We start from the raw sequence: 15808 nt of genomic DNA on the forward strand, positions 1-15808 counted from the left end.
AAAGGATTTCTGATGAAAATTCCAATCAGCTATTAAATGGCTCTGGTGAAATGTTGAGTGATAATTTGAGGAGAAAGGTTTTCAATGAACTTCCAAATAAATCATTAAATTCAATAACAAAGGCCAGTATTTTGGATAGCTCAGTGAGTAAAGAAAGTTCAAGTAGCTGATGCCAAACAAGACATCCTCTATCCTTTGGTCAGATTGCTGTCATTAAGAAAATAATCGGGGCTTCTAAACATAAGAAGCTAGCTATTGCTGAAGGGAACAAACAAGTGGAGAGGAAAGGTAATGACAGGAGCATTGGACTCCAGTTGTTATGCCAGTACAATAGCAAATAACGACAAGAATTAGTCGGCCAGTCTATTGCATATCAACCCTGCTTCCTTTACACAGTGTTTGGATTGGTAAAAAAAATAAGAGAGGGAAGAAAATTATTGAAATTAATAAAAAATTAGAAAAAAAAAGAAAATAAGTTAAGAAAATATTATGCGGGCCCATGAGTAACTTTGTCTCCAAATTGGAGAGAGAAAGTGAATAGTAAATAAATGAAATTACATTTTTATTCCTATAATAATCTATTTTATTTACACCTAATAAGGACATAATAAATGAATATATTTTTTTCATTCCCTTTTATTTTCTCTCCTCATTTTCCTTCCTTGATTTTCTTTTCCCCCAAAAAAATTTCCCAAACACGTGTTATCATGAATTTGTTTTCTTGAAACAAATTGGCCTTCATGGTGAAAATGACGAGTGGTTTCAATTCAATATAAAGAAATGTTCATTTTGTGCGCGCGCAGGCAGTGTATTAAGGCTAAGAAAAAGAATTGATCTTTTTAATGTATATGAGTTAGATTGGTCTGCATACATCCAAAACACACAGCCCATGATATTCGATCTGAAATGAGGTTGAATACTGAGAGAAGATCAGGGCTGGGGATCAAGGAATCCATGTGAAATCTGAAGTTGCCAGCAATTTATGTTAGCAGTAGATGCATTATTGGGCAAGTTTGTAATTCATTTCTTCCCATGAAGTTGCCTCGATTTGGCTAATTCCTAAGTTGCCATCCCCTCCACCATCTCTCATCATCTCCCTCACCCTTGATACATCATCCCACCTCCCTGTAACTGCGTAAAGATTTGACATCAACACGTACAGGCCCCCATTTCTGTAATCCAATAAATATAATTTCTTGGCCAAACATTCCCCAAGCTTGACCTTTTGGTGGATGCAACAAGCGCTAAGCAAAGCACCCCACACAGCAGAATCAGGTTCTGTCTCCATACCCTTGATAAACAACAATGCTTCCTCAAATAAACCTGCACGAGCAAGGAGACCAACCATGCAAGCAGAGTGTTGCAAAGTTGGTACCATACCAAACTCTTTAGTCATTATCTGGAAGTACCTTCTTCCTTCATGAACAAGACCCCCATGGGTGCAAGCAGCTAAAACTCCTAAAAAAGTAATCTTATCAGGTTCTACCCCTTGCTCTCTCATGTCAGAGTAAGAAGTTAGAGCCTTATGTTCAAAGCCACACAAACTATAGCCTGAGATCATTGCATTCCATGTAGCTAGACATGGTTCATTGATGCTCTTGAATACCCTTTCTGCTTGAACTATGTTTCCACACTTGGTATACATGTCTATAAGAGCAGTTCCAACAAAGTCTTCCAATTCCAATTTGTTCCTAAGAATGTAGTTGTGAAGTCTCTTACCAAACTGCAAGTATCCAAGTTCAGAACAACCAGACAGTAAACTAGCAACAGTGACAGCATCTGGATTGTGTCCATACATCTTCATTTGACAGAAAAACTCTATGGCATCACTTGCTCTTCCAGCTTGTACACAGCCAGATATCACTGAATTCCAACTGATTAATGGTTTTTCATGCATTTCAGAAAACAAAGAGAATAGAGCTTCTACGTTGTTGAACTTGGAATACATGCTAATTAGCCCATTTGCAACCAAATTATGGATGTCCAATCCGCTCTTTAATGAATAACCATGAAAAGCAAGCCCAATGCTCATATGACCAGGGTCAGGAATCCCATGAAGGATACTAATCATAGCAACAGAATCTAGTTTCATGTCTAGCTGCTGCATCCGAGTAAAACACTCCACAACCCAATTCATATTTCCTGTCTCAGCATAGCTTGAAATAATTGCAGTTAAAGAAACCAAGTTTTTCTGCGGCAAGGACCAGTAAAGCAGCTCTGCTGATTCCCTGCTTCCACATCTTGCATACCTACAAACTAATGAAGTAATTACTGATGCGTCATTGACAATACCCACTTTCATGGTATAACAATGTGTAGATTCTGGATTAGCATTTGCTGACAGAAGACTCATAATGGTAACTGGATTGACTTCCACACGTGCCTCTATCATTTCTTTGAACACAAGCATTGCCTTGTCAAAGAAACCATTTTGTCCATAGCCACTTAACATGGTGTTCCAAGAAACTACACTTTTGTCTACCATTTCTTCAAACAGAAGTTCTGCAGATTCCAAATCTCCGCATTTAGCATACATCGAAGTAAGTGCATTTTTCACCTGAGAATCCAAATCAAGGCCACACTGAATCCCAAACCCATGAATAGACTTTCCTTGAAACACCAATTCGCGTTGCCCACAAGATGGAACCAAACCAACTAATGTAGTTTGACGAGGGAAAAAATCCTCTCTAAGCATCTTAACAAAAAGCTCCAAGGCAAAAAAATCACACCCATTTCGCGAATACCCACAAATTAAGGCATTCCAAGAAACAATATCTCTATCAGGCATACAATCAAAGACGTTATGCGCGTGGTTTATGCACCCCAATTTCATGTACAAATCAAGAAGGGCAGTACTTACATAGACAAACTGGTCGAAACCCGATTTTATCAAGTGGGTATGGATTTGAAAGGCTTCAGATTTTGAATTTAGTGGATTTGAAGCTAGTAAAGATGAAGTAGCAGAAGATTTAAGAAGTAAAGAGAAAGTGAGGTCATTGGGTTTCACATTAGATTGTAAAAACTGGCGAAAAAGAAGCAATACTGATTTTTGGTTTCTGGCTTCAATGCAAGATTTGAGTAGCGAATGGACGAGTGAGAGACCGGGTTTTGAAGGGAGAGCGATGGAGGAGGCCAAGTTCATGCTATGCTATTTTTGTAGCCGCTGGGCACGTGCAGGTTGTTAATCCAGTTTTCCTAATTCCTTTTAGTTTTGGGCCTAACTTATTTTAGCTACTCCGAGCTCTAATTTGGGCTGGCCTACCCTGGAAAACCACAGGCATATGTTATCGAGTAAAATTAAGAAGAATTTTCCCACCAGAGGCCACAAGATATCATTTGAGGATCAATAAAAAAATTAAATAAATAAAAGTTATCCATCCACTGCTTGAAAAGGGAAAAGAAAAGAGGCCTCTGGATAGCAAAGACGTTTTATCTTTTTATAATACAAGAATTATTCTACTAAGAATTTCACGTGCAGGGAGTCTAGTATTTCGGCTTTGTTATCCACACAGCGTAGCTTTCTCCTGATGTAGCAAGCTGGACGTCTTGGGGAAGAAGGTTACCAAGATCCATCTTTGGTCCAATCTTCATGATGATGTTATCATTAATCGTCGCCATATAGAGATCAGATTGGGAAGCCAAAATTTTCACTGTGCTTCTGTCATGGATCCCGTAAGTCTTCCTGATTGATGCCAATTTACTAATTTGTTCCTTTAGCCCCCAGTCGAAGAAGTGATCATAAAACTGCAAAGGTAGAAAACATCTCTTAGTGCAATTACTATCACATGAGAAATAAAACTGAAAAGATTGAGCAGAAGCTACTATGGATGGGATTCCAGGATGGGTAAGAATGTATGCATATCCCTGCATGACTTTGTCTGATGGAAATGGCCACAGACGTTGAGTGGATCCAGTGTCATGATTGTCGATAAAAGTCGCTGCATTTTGAGGCAATATGCCAATTAAACCTGGTGGCTTTCCATTCGAGTCCTTCAATCTCCACAACTCTCCTTGCACAGCAGCTTGAAGGATCCCTTTTGTTGTGAAATCAAATGCTGTGGTAATACCACCAGCAGCTTGAATCCAATATTTTAATGCACCACGGTGGGCATCCTGGTTAGCATCAGGCTTTCCATCCTGCCCATAAGCAAGAGAATCCCATTTTTCACCGACTGCAAAATTTGGAGAAGTTTTTTCCATGTAAATCTTGGTAATACTAGGAGCATATCCCTTTACAAAATCAAATCGCCATCCATCAAATCCAATTTCAGAATTTAACCAATTCATCCAATCTGATAACTCTTTCTGAACTCTCAGGTTGAGATGGTCAATATCAGGTGCAGGTGCAAAGTCATCGCCTGTATCAGGATTTCCTTTGCCATCAGAATAGGCAGTGTCATCACTACAAATGAAGGATGGTCCCCAATCAAGGCGATCATCAGAAGTTCCACCTTCAAAGATACACCATATTCCCCTGTTATCTTGCTTCTCAGCAGTTCTATGATTTATCACTATATCAGCCAGGCAATTAATTCCCTTCTGGTGGAATGCTTGAATTAGCGATTTCAGTTCATCCTGGGTTCCATATTTTGACGCTTTCAGATCATACAGTCTCCCTGGCATGTATCCTAACAGACATTTAATCGAGTAAAAGATTGAAAGTTAGATGCTTTATTTTGTGAACGGAAAGTGAGAGATCAGACAAAAATGTGATCAAATGATCATTTTCTATCACCATATTTTGTCAAACCCAATAAAAAAAATTTTAAATCTCCTGAGGGGACAAATTTTTCTGGGGAATACCTTCACATGAAACTGACTGAGAGGGTGGAGGAAGCCAGACATGGGTAATTCCTGCATTAACCAGATCAGGAATGGAATTCTTGAGTGAGTTGTACCATCCTCCTTCCTTATTACATGATTCCCAATTGAACCCCTATCATATCATCAAATTAACTCTCAATAATTAAAATTATGCAACCATTAAATTTACATAAATAAAGCCTGCAAGTATATGACTCTGCCTGTGTGTGCCAGTGAGATATTCCATACCTGGAATAATAATGTTGCAGATGTCAACAAAGGGAAAATTGAGAGGAAATAGAGCGAAGTGACAAGGCTCATTAGGTTTCTTCTGTTTGTTTTTTTGGGGTTTTGGGAGTGGTGGACCATTTTATAGGCATCTTTGGCAAGTTTGTATTAAAGAAATCATAATTTGTTGCTTAATTTATCTGTGCTCAGCATTAATAATTGGAGAACCGGATAACTAAAGAAACATAAAGAAATACCATGTAGAACCAAAGAATTTTTTTTTTCATATTTTGTGAATGGACCCATATTATTGCCTGACTTCATTTTCTGTCCAATACTTTGGCATGTTGTGCCTGTTCTTGTTCTATATCTTCACAACTCCCTTTGATTCTATCCAAAACCATTGTAGCATTGTTCAAGCCACAAAGAACCAGAGATAGACGTCAAACTTTTCATATTTATTTTATGCGTGTGCCTCCATCCTTTTGCTTTCACAGTCCTCAATTGGAATATGCAAACAAGGGGAGGACAGAAATAATTAAGGATTTTTATATTTTATCTGCTGCTAGTGAATGGGATCATTAACCGTAATTCTGATAATAAATCACCTAAAGAAATGATGGTTATAAATTATGCACATTTGGGGACCAAGTCTGATTGGATCAAATAAAGTAACATTGGGGGTTGCATTTAACTTGCTCTTGATTTATCAAATGTTGCATCATGGGCTGCTTGACAAATTGTTGAAGAATAAAAGATATAGAGGAAGACAAAGCCGCAAAGATAAGAGATAAGTGGCGTGCAAGGCACAATCCCCTTATGGTTTTTTGACTTTTTGTGTAATAAGAGTAAGGATAAAACTGCGCACGGAAGACAGAACCAAGAAAAGGGAAAATCCTTTTATTTGCCTAGATTTTCATTTTTCCTCGCTTCTCGAACTATGAGGTCATAAAGGAAATTTCACAAATAAACACTTATTGATCACAATTAAGTCTTTATTATTATTCATAAACAAACCTTATTTGTCAACTATTTATTCTGATAAGCAAGCATTGTCATGGTTCCCTTCACTTTTTTACCCACACAGCATAGTCTTGTCCAGGTGTAGCCAGCTCGAAGTTGGAGGGAAGAAGGTTTCCAAGATCCAGCTTTGGCACAATTTTCATAATGACATTATCATTAATCATAGCCATATATAGATCAGATTCTGCAGCCAAAATCTTCACGGTGCTTGTTTCGCTGATCCCATAAGTCTTCCTGATCGATGCCACCTTACTGATCGGCTCCTTTAGCCCCCATTCAATGAAGTGATCATAAAACTGCAAAATACGGAATAATTCTTTAGTTATCAATCAATTAAGACAAATAAACAGAATGGGTGGATAAAGCAGAAGTAATTTACTATGGAGGGTGTACCAGGATGTGTAAGGATGTAAACATATCCCAGCATGACATTGTCTGATGGGAATGGCCAAACTTGCTGAGACCAAGTGTCATGATTATCAATGAAAGTTACTGCGTTTTCTGGTGATATGCCAATAAATCCTGGTGGCTTTCCACTTGTGTCGTTCAATCTCCACAATTCTCCTTGCACAGCAGATTGAAGAGCCCCTTTGGTTGTGAAATCAAATGCTGTTACTCCATTGCCAACAGCTTGAACCCAGTCTCTTAGCGCTCCGCGGTGAGCGTTCAAGTCGGTGACAGGCTTCCCATCCTGCCCATAAGAAAAGAAATCCCAGTATTCGCCAACTGCGAAATTTGGTTTAGTTTGTTCCATGTAAATTTTGGCAATATTGGTAGAAAACCCTTTTACGAAATCCAATCTCCATCCATCGAATCCAATTTCAGACTTTAACCAATTCATCCAATCTGACAACTCTTTCTGAACTCTTGGATTGAGATGGTCAATATCAGTCACGTTAGGGAAGTCCATTCCCGTATCAGGATTTCCTTTGCCATTGGAATAGCCTGTGTCATCATTGCTGCAGATGAAGGATGCATCCCAGTCCAGGCGATTATCAGAAGTTCCACCTTCGAAAATGCTCCAGGCTCCTCTCTCGTCTTGCTTCTCAGCACTTCTATGGTTTATCACAATGTCAGCTACGCATTTGATTCCGTTCTGATGGAAAGCTGCAATTAGTGACTTCAATTCATCTTGAGATCCATATTTTGACGTGAGATCATAGAGCCTCCCTGGCTTGTACCCTATTCATGAACGTTAAACCCAGCACAAATTGACCTGTCAAATTATGATCAAGCTAATTACAAGAAGATGAAACTGAAAAATTATATGGGAAGTACCTTGGGGTGCATCTGAAGCAGCTTGAGAAGGTGGAGGAAGCCAGACATGAGTAACCCCAAGATCAGCTAAATCAGGAATGTAGTTTATCAGTGAATTGTACCATCCTCCTTCCTTGTTAGATGAAGCCCAATTGAACCCCTAACATAACCATAACTCACCAACAATTAGATTTTCTCATAATATTCACATGCACAATGTGAGTGTGTGTGTGTGTGCCCGGGCCAATGTGTTAAAGCGCCATACCTGGAACAATAATGAAGAAGATGCTAACAAAGGAAAGATTGAGAGGAAGAGAGAGAGAAAAGATAGAAAATTGGGAACCCTCATTATTATTATTATAGTTATTTTTTACGTTTTTTAATCTTGGAGAAGGTGGATGGCGCTTTTATCATTTTATATACCTATTTCCTATTACTATTACGGCCTCGTTGAAAAATCACAAAAGCAATCCACTATAATAGCATTGAATGAAATCAGATTTGTTGAATTGTCCTCGTTTAATGTCCACTGTCTTAACCCAAAAAACTTGCTCTTCTTTATGGCATTCATTATTAACAGTTATCCTAAACAACCTAGACCCCTCTTTGAAAAAAAGGTCAACCTATGGCCATGAGAGTAGCCATTAATTGATTGCTTCTAGAATTGTATTGAATTGTATAGCTTTCTTATCTTTCTTTGACACGTACGTACTTCCATATATTAGTGCCTGTGTATCTAAATGGATTATCCGACTCTTCTCCACGTGCCTGATTGCATACTTCACAAGTATATAGATCATATAAATAATAAAAAAAAATATAATTTCACATAAATTTATTATTTGAGTATCAAATTATAAAAGTTATGATTATTTAAGTTATTAATAATTTGTGTCAAAAATAGAATAAGAGATGCAATAAATTAAATTAAAAAAAATAAGAAAATTATAAAAGCAATTAAAATTCTAAGCACTATACTAATTTAATAAAATTTCAGTAAGTAACAAAAGATTTAATTAATTAATGATAAAAATTAATTCCAGAGTTGAAGTTCATGAAGTAAATTTCATTGAGATTTGGATAGGCAAAGCCAATATTAAGGGAAATACAAGTTTGAAGGAAGTTGATTATGATTTCCTTTAATTTCTCTTTCAAGCAAACTAAAGAGTGTTTTAAAGGAAACTAAACCCCATTCTCATGCAATGTTTAATTACCCAAAACCCTTTAAGCATTTTAATCAACTTGAAATTCCTCTTAACCCACTAGTTTATTTCTAACACTAAGTGATTAAGTTCATTATCTTGATTATCTATCATAGATTTTCACCTCTCGGTCCTTCAATCTAAGATTAAGAACAAAACCCAAAAGGGTACCAACAATGAGTATGTAAATAAGCACACAAGATAAGAATCAAAATTTATATAAACTAAAATCTGGTTAAAACCAGTCCAAATCCATAAATAAAACTTAAATCATTACACCCAACTCTGAAATATTAAGTATCTACTCACTCATGCTTGTATTTATAAGTAGAAAATATGAAATAGAGTAAGAAGACATGAAAATAAAACTGAAAATAAAAGAACTCGGAAGAAGAAGATCCAAATCTCTGAAAATGGAAGCTGAAAAACGTCACTCTGCAGGTATTCTTCCTCTCAAAATGGCGTGATTCCCTCTTTCCTCTCTCTTTTGATTTTTCTCTCTCTTTCTCCTTTAAGCAAATTTTCTTCACTTTTCACTTTACTTTAAGCTTCCAAATCACTTTGAATTTCTTCTATATGGACCTTTTTGCCTTTAAACCTTATTAAAACCTATCAAAAATATTAAAATTCCGAAAATCAAATATAATGAAACGAAAATTAACAAATTAACTAAAATAAGCATTAAAAACATAAAATTACTAAACTAGAAAGGCAAAATTGATGCAAAACTACCCTAAAATATCTACATAAAATGGGTTTATCAAATTCACCCAAACTCAAATCTTTGCTTATCCTCAAGCAAATTAAAAACGATTATAAGCAATTGGGATACTTTTTCTTAAATTCATGAAAATCACTCATTCAAGCTTTCAAACTTACCTCTAGCCATCAACAAACCATATACCCACCTTCAAGATATAAGGAATTCAATTCTCACCAAAGTTATCACCGCTTAGCCTTGGGTCAATTATTCATTCCATCAAACCCAAACCAATCAATTACATAGAGAAATCATGCTCAAATAGGCTCTAGAACAATCTATAAACTAAAGCGTCTCAAATGATGATGGAAATAGTTTAAATGAATGAATAATGTGTCAATCCCATAGGTAGACCAACTAATCCAATCTCCACTAATGTAGCAAAACACAATCAAGAAATCAAAAAGACTTTTAATGGTTGTAATGGGGTTAAGGGGTTATAATGTGGCTAACAAAGAAGAGGCAAAAGGGAAGTAAAACATAAGAATAATTAAATTGTTAAAAAGATCAAGATACACTTTTCTTTTATTATTATTATTATTATTATTATTTTATTTTTTTATTTTTTTTAATTAAGAATCAAATAGGAGGTAGAACTTTACAATAAATCACCAATGCTAGCATACAATTTTTTGCAACTCTTTTAGGGACTACATAAATAACATTGAATTTTGCATTACAATTGTCTCTTTTTAATCCACCCCCAAACTCATTTCTTTATATACTTGGGTGGTAAATAATTTGTTTTTTGCAACATGATATGATTGCTAGCCAATTTTACGTTAGTACTTCTCCCACTTAATTATTATACTTTTTTTTTTAACGTATCTATCACTTAAATAAATTATTCTCACGAAGGGTAGATAAGGTTTATGGCTAGATAAATTATGGGTGCCAAGGAAATAAGGGGTATAAATGAAGGCTCAAATTGGTTTCAAATGGAAAATTTAAAGTGAGGTTGGTTAAGGTTAAAAATGTGAGTTTAAAATTCGAAGAATGCCTTAATCATTTCTTTTTTCAAGTGAATGCTAAGATTTCATCTCGAAAGGTCTAGAAGGCTTGTTCTAGGATTGGTGAGACACAATTAGTTATTTCTTACTCTAGAGTTTTCTTTAAGCACTCAAAACTCAATGTAATTAATTGGGTGGCCCTTGGCTAAGAAGATATAAACCTAGATAAGAATCTCATAACCTCATACCAATCCGGAACTTTTAATCCATCAAACCTATCTACAGGCAAGCTCAATTGCTTTTCAAAATGATTCTCAATCTTCTAAGAATTAGGTAAAAATTTATTTATTTATATTTTTTTTTATGTATGCATGATTCCTAAAATGAATGCACAAATTAAATAAAAATAAAAATAAAAAATGAAATAAAAACTATACGTGATCTATATGATGTTTATATACAAGTGTATATATTTACTTGGTGTAGGTGTATGGTGTATGTGAACTAAGTAATTAAGTGTAAATGAAATGCAATTTAAGTAATGTAAATAGAAGGATTAAAAAATTTTTGCAAAAATTTTGCCCTCCCCCAAACTCAAATTAGACAATGTCCTCATTGGCTTAAATGAATGCAAAGATGGACAAACAGAAAATAAACTAATCAACTCATACAATATATACAATTGGGAATTAAAGCTAAATAAGAACAATTAATTCAAAATTAAGCTCAAAATAATATGAACAATGTAGCTCGAAGAAAATCTGTGCAAAAGTATCTCAATTATATCAAATTAAATGGAAGTGAGTGAGGTGAAAAAAGGAAAAGTGAATTAGAAAATTTTAGAGTTCAGGTTTTTAGGTGAACATGTGTGCTGATTAAGTAACATGAGGCAAGTTGAAGTAAAGGTAAATTGGCATGCCCTGTGTTATTTGGTGTTAGATGAATAACATGAGGCATGTTAGAATAAAAGGGAAAAATGACATGCCCGGTGTGATTTTACATGAAGTGCTATATGAGGCATGTTGGACCCCTTGAAACTCTCGGCAGGTTTTACATTTTTAGCAGTTTAAAGTGCCCAGAACAAATTCTGGTGATGACACTACCCCCAGCATACATCATGTTGAACCTAGTGTTAAATGATCTGATGAAAATCCCAGAAATGTAACCCAAAACACACTAAAACTAAACCAAAACACAATTTACACAGAAATTTCACTCAAAATTCAATTGAAACCCAATTAATTGCTAAGAACAATTAAAATCTATCAATCCACCAAATACAAAATAAAACATTATTCTAGTAATATTCACATTAATAATCACACCACAAGTAATAACACCCAAATTCAACCCCAAACTCATCATTAGAAATTCATGAACAAGGAATAAAATTCTGCTGCAGACACTGTTCACATGAAAAAATATGCAGCAAACTCAATCTTTAATGCATGCTTGACACTCAAAATAATAAAAATCAATACCTTGACACTTTATATTAAATTTCCACCAAATTAACACTTCAAAACACATATATCAACCAAACTTCCTCATTTCATCAAAGTATATTCAACCTAATAGCAATTTGGTATTAAAAAAAAAATACTGTTCACAATGAGATAAAAGTGCAGAATACTTCCCCAAACAGCAGTTACCCTTTCTTCTTGCAGCATATTACTAACTCCAAATTATAGCAATCATCCCTTCAAGATTAACAAATTTAAAATAAGCTAAATTGGCCAAACTAACACATATAAACATAGCTAAAACACTGAAATAAGCCAAAATTAAATATAAACATGTTAAGCATCATTGCACAATCCTAGAGCAAAATTTAATCCTTATCATCAATTTCTCTCAACTAAATTTTCTGATTTCATTCTAGCTCAAGCAACACATCATCATGGCAAAAAATTTACTATTTACCAACAAATTAAAAGAAACACATAAAACTTCCCCTAAATCAGCAACATGGTTTTCTTTGCTGCAATTTTCAAAACATCCAATCTTTGTATTTTGCCTACAAACCAAAAATTAGATAAATATCAAAATTTGAGTTATAAGAGATGAAATAAGAAAAAGAAAATTAACAAACTACTAAAAATAAACTTGGGTTGCCTCCCAAGAAGTGCTAATTTAAGGTCATTAGCTTGACTCCTTTTCAGTTCATGGTGGTTGGAATTGGAAAGTGTTGCCTCCCTTCTCAACAGGTGATGTAATAAATTTGTACTTTAACTTTTTCCCATTGACTATAAAAACACCTGTTGCTTTGTTTAGAATCCCAACCACATCTTGCAAATTACTCTTACAAACTTGAGATGAACCTTTTGCTTTGAGTTGTTTAGATGGAGCCTTAAGTTTTACTCTTGGAGTTTCATTCTTATAAAAAGGAAGTGGCAAAGGAGACTTTTTCTTTTGCACTGTATGCTGATTACACTGAGAATGAAGAGTAATTTGACTTCCCTCCAATTTAATATCTTCCATTCCAGTATCATTTTCTATAACATCCACCCTATAGCAAGAATTTACCACAGCTGATTCCTTGGAATCTTGGAATAGATTGAATTCTATTTCCTCTTCTCCTACCTTCAACTTTAATTTCCCATTCTTTATATTTATATTAGCTCCTGCAGTAGCTAAAAATGGTCTTCCAAGTATAATGGGTGTTCTTACATCCTCCTCCATCTCTAGAACCACAAAATCCACAGGAATAAAAAATTTTCCAACCTTCAATGGCACATTCTCCAAAATTCCCACTGGATATATATTTGATAGATCTATCAACTAGTTGCAAAAAAATAGTGATGGGCTTCAAATCTCCTACCTTCAACTTTTCACAAATGGAGAGTGGCATCAAACTTACACTAGCTCCAAGATCACACAATGCCTTTTCAATTCTTGTCTCTCCAATGTGACATGGAATAGAGAAACTTCCTGGATCTTTAAGCTTAGGGGGAAGCTTATTCTGCAATATAACACTGCATTCTTCAGTAAGTGCAACGGTTTCATAATCCTCCAATTTTTTCTTGTTTGACAAGATTTCCTTTAGAAACTTAGCATATGAGGGCATTTGAGAAATTGCATCTGTAAATGGAATGTTGATGTATAACTTCTTCAAAACTTTTAAGAATTTCTCAAACTGCTTATCTAGCTTTGTTTTCTGAAACCTCTAAGGATATAGCAATGGTGGCTTGTACGGTGGTGGTGGCACATATTTTTCCTCTTCTTCTTTTTCAACTTCCTTCTTCTTGTTTGCTTCCTCATTAACTTCATCATGATTCAAAGTGAATTCATTCTTATCTTCATCTTCTTTCTTCTTTTCCTCTTCTACATCATCTTTCTTTTCTTCTCCCACAATTTTCCCACTCCCTAGGATCACTGCGTTGCAATGTTCTCCAGGATTCTCTGGTTGACTTGGAAGTTTCCCTTGTGCTTTGCTAGAAGAACTTGCTCGTTAAGCTATTTGGTTTTCCAACATCCTGTTATGAGTGGCAAGCTGGTCTATCCTTGAAGTTAATTGTTGAATCATTTCTCCTTGTTTTTGTTGAGCAGTTAAGAAATTCTCCATCATAGACTTCAAAATTGAATCTTGTTCTGAAGACTTAACTGGTGGTTATGGAATAGGTGCATTTTGATTCCTTTGTGGTGGAAATCTAGGTGGTACTCTGTTTTGCTGAAAATTCTGCTGTTGTTGCTAAAAATTAGGAGGTTATTGATAATTTTATTGCTGCCCTTGTCGACCTTCCCAAGAAAAGTTAGGGTGGTTCCTCCATGCTGGATTATATGTAGCAGAAAAAGGATTACCAACTGGTTTCTGATTGTAATTTCCAACGAAATCAACTTGCTCATTTCCAAACTCTTGCCCATAGGAAGGAAAATCATTGATAAAATGCATATTTCCTGCACTAACATCTTCTGTATGACTAGATCCTCCAATTGATGAGTCAACCTTCATGCTTAACTTATCCATTTTTCTCCTCAAAGCATCAAATTTGGCATTGAACATACTCATGGCATCTAATTCATATACACCAACTGGTGGTTTCTTCATTTCATTTCTTTCACAGCTCCATTGATAATTGTTGTAAGTAATTTTATCCAATGTTGAATAAGCTTCATCTTCTGACTTTTCCATAAGATCACCTCCTGAAGATGCATCAATTATACTTCTAATTGCTGGAGAAACACCATTGTAGAAATGTTGAACTAGCATCCATCTAGGGATTCCATGATGTGGACATCTCCTTTGAAGATCCTTATATCTCTCCCAAGCTTCATAGAGACTCTCATCATCCCTTGGTCTGAAAGAAGTTAATTCATTTCTCAATTTTGCAGTCTTGCTAGGAGGAAAATATTGAACCAAAAAAGCTTGTGATAACTCATCCCAAGTAGTTATTGAGCCCAGAGGTAATGAATGCAACCACTCCCTAGCACGATCCTTCAAAGAAAAAGGAAATAATCTCAGCCGGATGGCATCATCTGACACTCCATTTATCTTCATCATGTCACTAATTTCAAGAAAATGTGTAAGGTGCACATGTGGACTCTCAGTAGGACCTCCCTCAAACTGTGATTGTTGAACCATTTGACAAAGTGAGGGCTTCAACTCAAAGTTGTTTGCTTCCGCTCTAGGCCTTGTAATACTCGGTCTAAAATCTCCAAAATTAGGAAAAGCATGATCCTTAATTGATCGGTTGTTGTTGTTTGCCATAGCTTCTATCACTTGTTGCTCTTGATGTTGCTCTTGCTGTCTTTGAATTCTGAGTTCAGCTTTTCTTCTTTTAGATTCTGCTTTTAAAGCTTTAGCTGTCTTTTCAATCTCAGGATCAAAAATTAAATCAATTTCTGCACTTTTTGTTCTTCTCATATAAAAGATATGTACCTGAAAAACCAAAATAAGAAAATCTCAAAGTAAAATGATAAAGAAGAGAAATTAAAATAAGAAATAAAATGCCCAAATTAACCAAACAATCAATCGTCTAATATCAAACAAAACAAATCCCTGGCAACGGCGCCAAAAACTTAGTTGCGTACTCCGTAAGTATACGGGTCATTCAAGTAGTAAAGAAAAGATATCGTCTAACAGAAATTTGTTGTTTGAGTACCAAACTATAAAAGTTATGATTATTTGGACTATCGATAATTTGTACCAAAAATAGAGTAAAAGATGTAGCAAATTAAATTGGGAAAAATAAAGAAATTATAATGAATTAAGCAATTAAAATTCTAAGCATTATACTAATTTACTAAAATTTCAGCAAGTAACAAAAGATTTAATTAATTAATGGTAAAAATTGATTCCAGAGTTGAGGTTCATGAAGTAAATTTTATTGGGATTTGGATAGGCAAAGTCAAGATTAAGGGAAATACAAGTTTGAAGGAAGTTGATTCTGATTTCCTTTAATTTCTCTTTCAAGCAAACTAAGGAGTGTTTTAAAGGAAACTAAACCCCATTCTCATGCGATGCTTGATTACCCAAAACCCTTTAAGCATTTTAATCAACTTGAAATTCCCCTTAACCCACTAGTTTATTTCTAACACTAAGTGATTAAGTTTATTATCTTGATTATCTATCATAGATTTTCACC

General features: G+C 35.1%; 2 protein-coding genes and 1 non-coding gene across 3 annotated transcripts; 1 reads left to right on the plus strand and 2 right to left on the minus strand.

The window, feature by feature from the left end:
- Positions 1–731: 731 nt before the first annotated feature.
- Positions 732–5401, minus strand: LOC110643638 (pentatricopeptide repeat-containing protein At2g04860). The gene is made up of 5 exons (XM_058131611.1): positions 5053–5401; positions 4804–4936; positions 3823–4628; positions 3490–3744; positions 732–3148 (listed from the first exon to the last, which is right to left on the minus strand). Exons 1-5 carry the CDS (start codon positions 5170–5172, stop codon positions 1001–1003), a joined length of 3462 nt encoding a protein of 1153 aa, XP_057987594.1. The 5' UTR covers positions 5173–5401; the 3' UTR covers positions 732–1000.
- Positions 5402–6005: 604 nt separating this feature from the next.
- On the minus strand, positions 6006–7739 carry LOC110643617 (alpha-amylase). Its single transcript, XM_021796076.2, has 4 exons — positions 7577–7739; positions 7333–7471; positions 6434–7236; positions 6006–6350 (listed from the first exon to the last, which is right to left on the minus strand). Exons 1-4 carry the CDS (start codon positions 7658–7660, stop codon positions 6099–6101), a joined length of 1278 nt encoding a protein of 425 aa, XP_021651768.2. The 5' UTR covers positions 7661–7739; the 3' UTR covers positions 6006–6098.
- A 6704-nt stretch (positions 7740–14443) lies between these two features.
- LOC131171689 (small nucleolar RNA R71) lies at positions 14444–14550 on the plus strand. The gene has a single exon (XR_009142347.1). It is a non-coding gene; the product is annotated as a small nucleolar RNA R71 (small nucleolar RNA).
- Positions 14551–15808: the final 1258 nt, after the last annotated feature.

This window comes from Hevea brasiliensis, chromosome 12 (assembly GCF_030052815.1).
Source record: "Hevea brasiliensis isolate MT/VB/25A 57/8 chromosome 12, ASM3005281v1, whole genome shotgun sequence".
Taxonomy (NCBI): domain Eukaryota; kingdom Viridiplantae; phylum Streptophyta; class Magnoliopsida; order Malpighiales; family Euphorbiaceae; genus Hevea; species Hevea brasiliensis.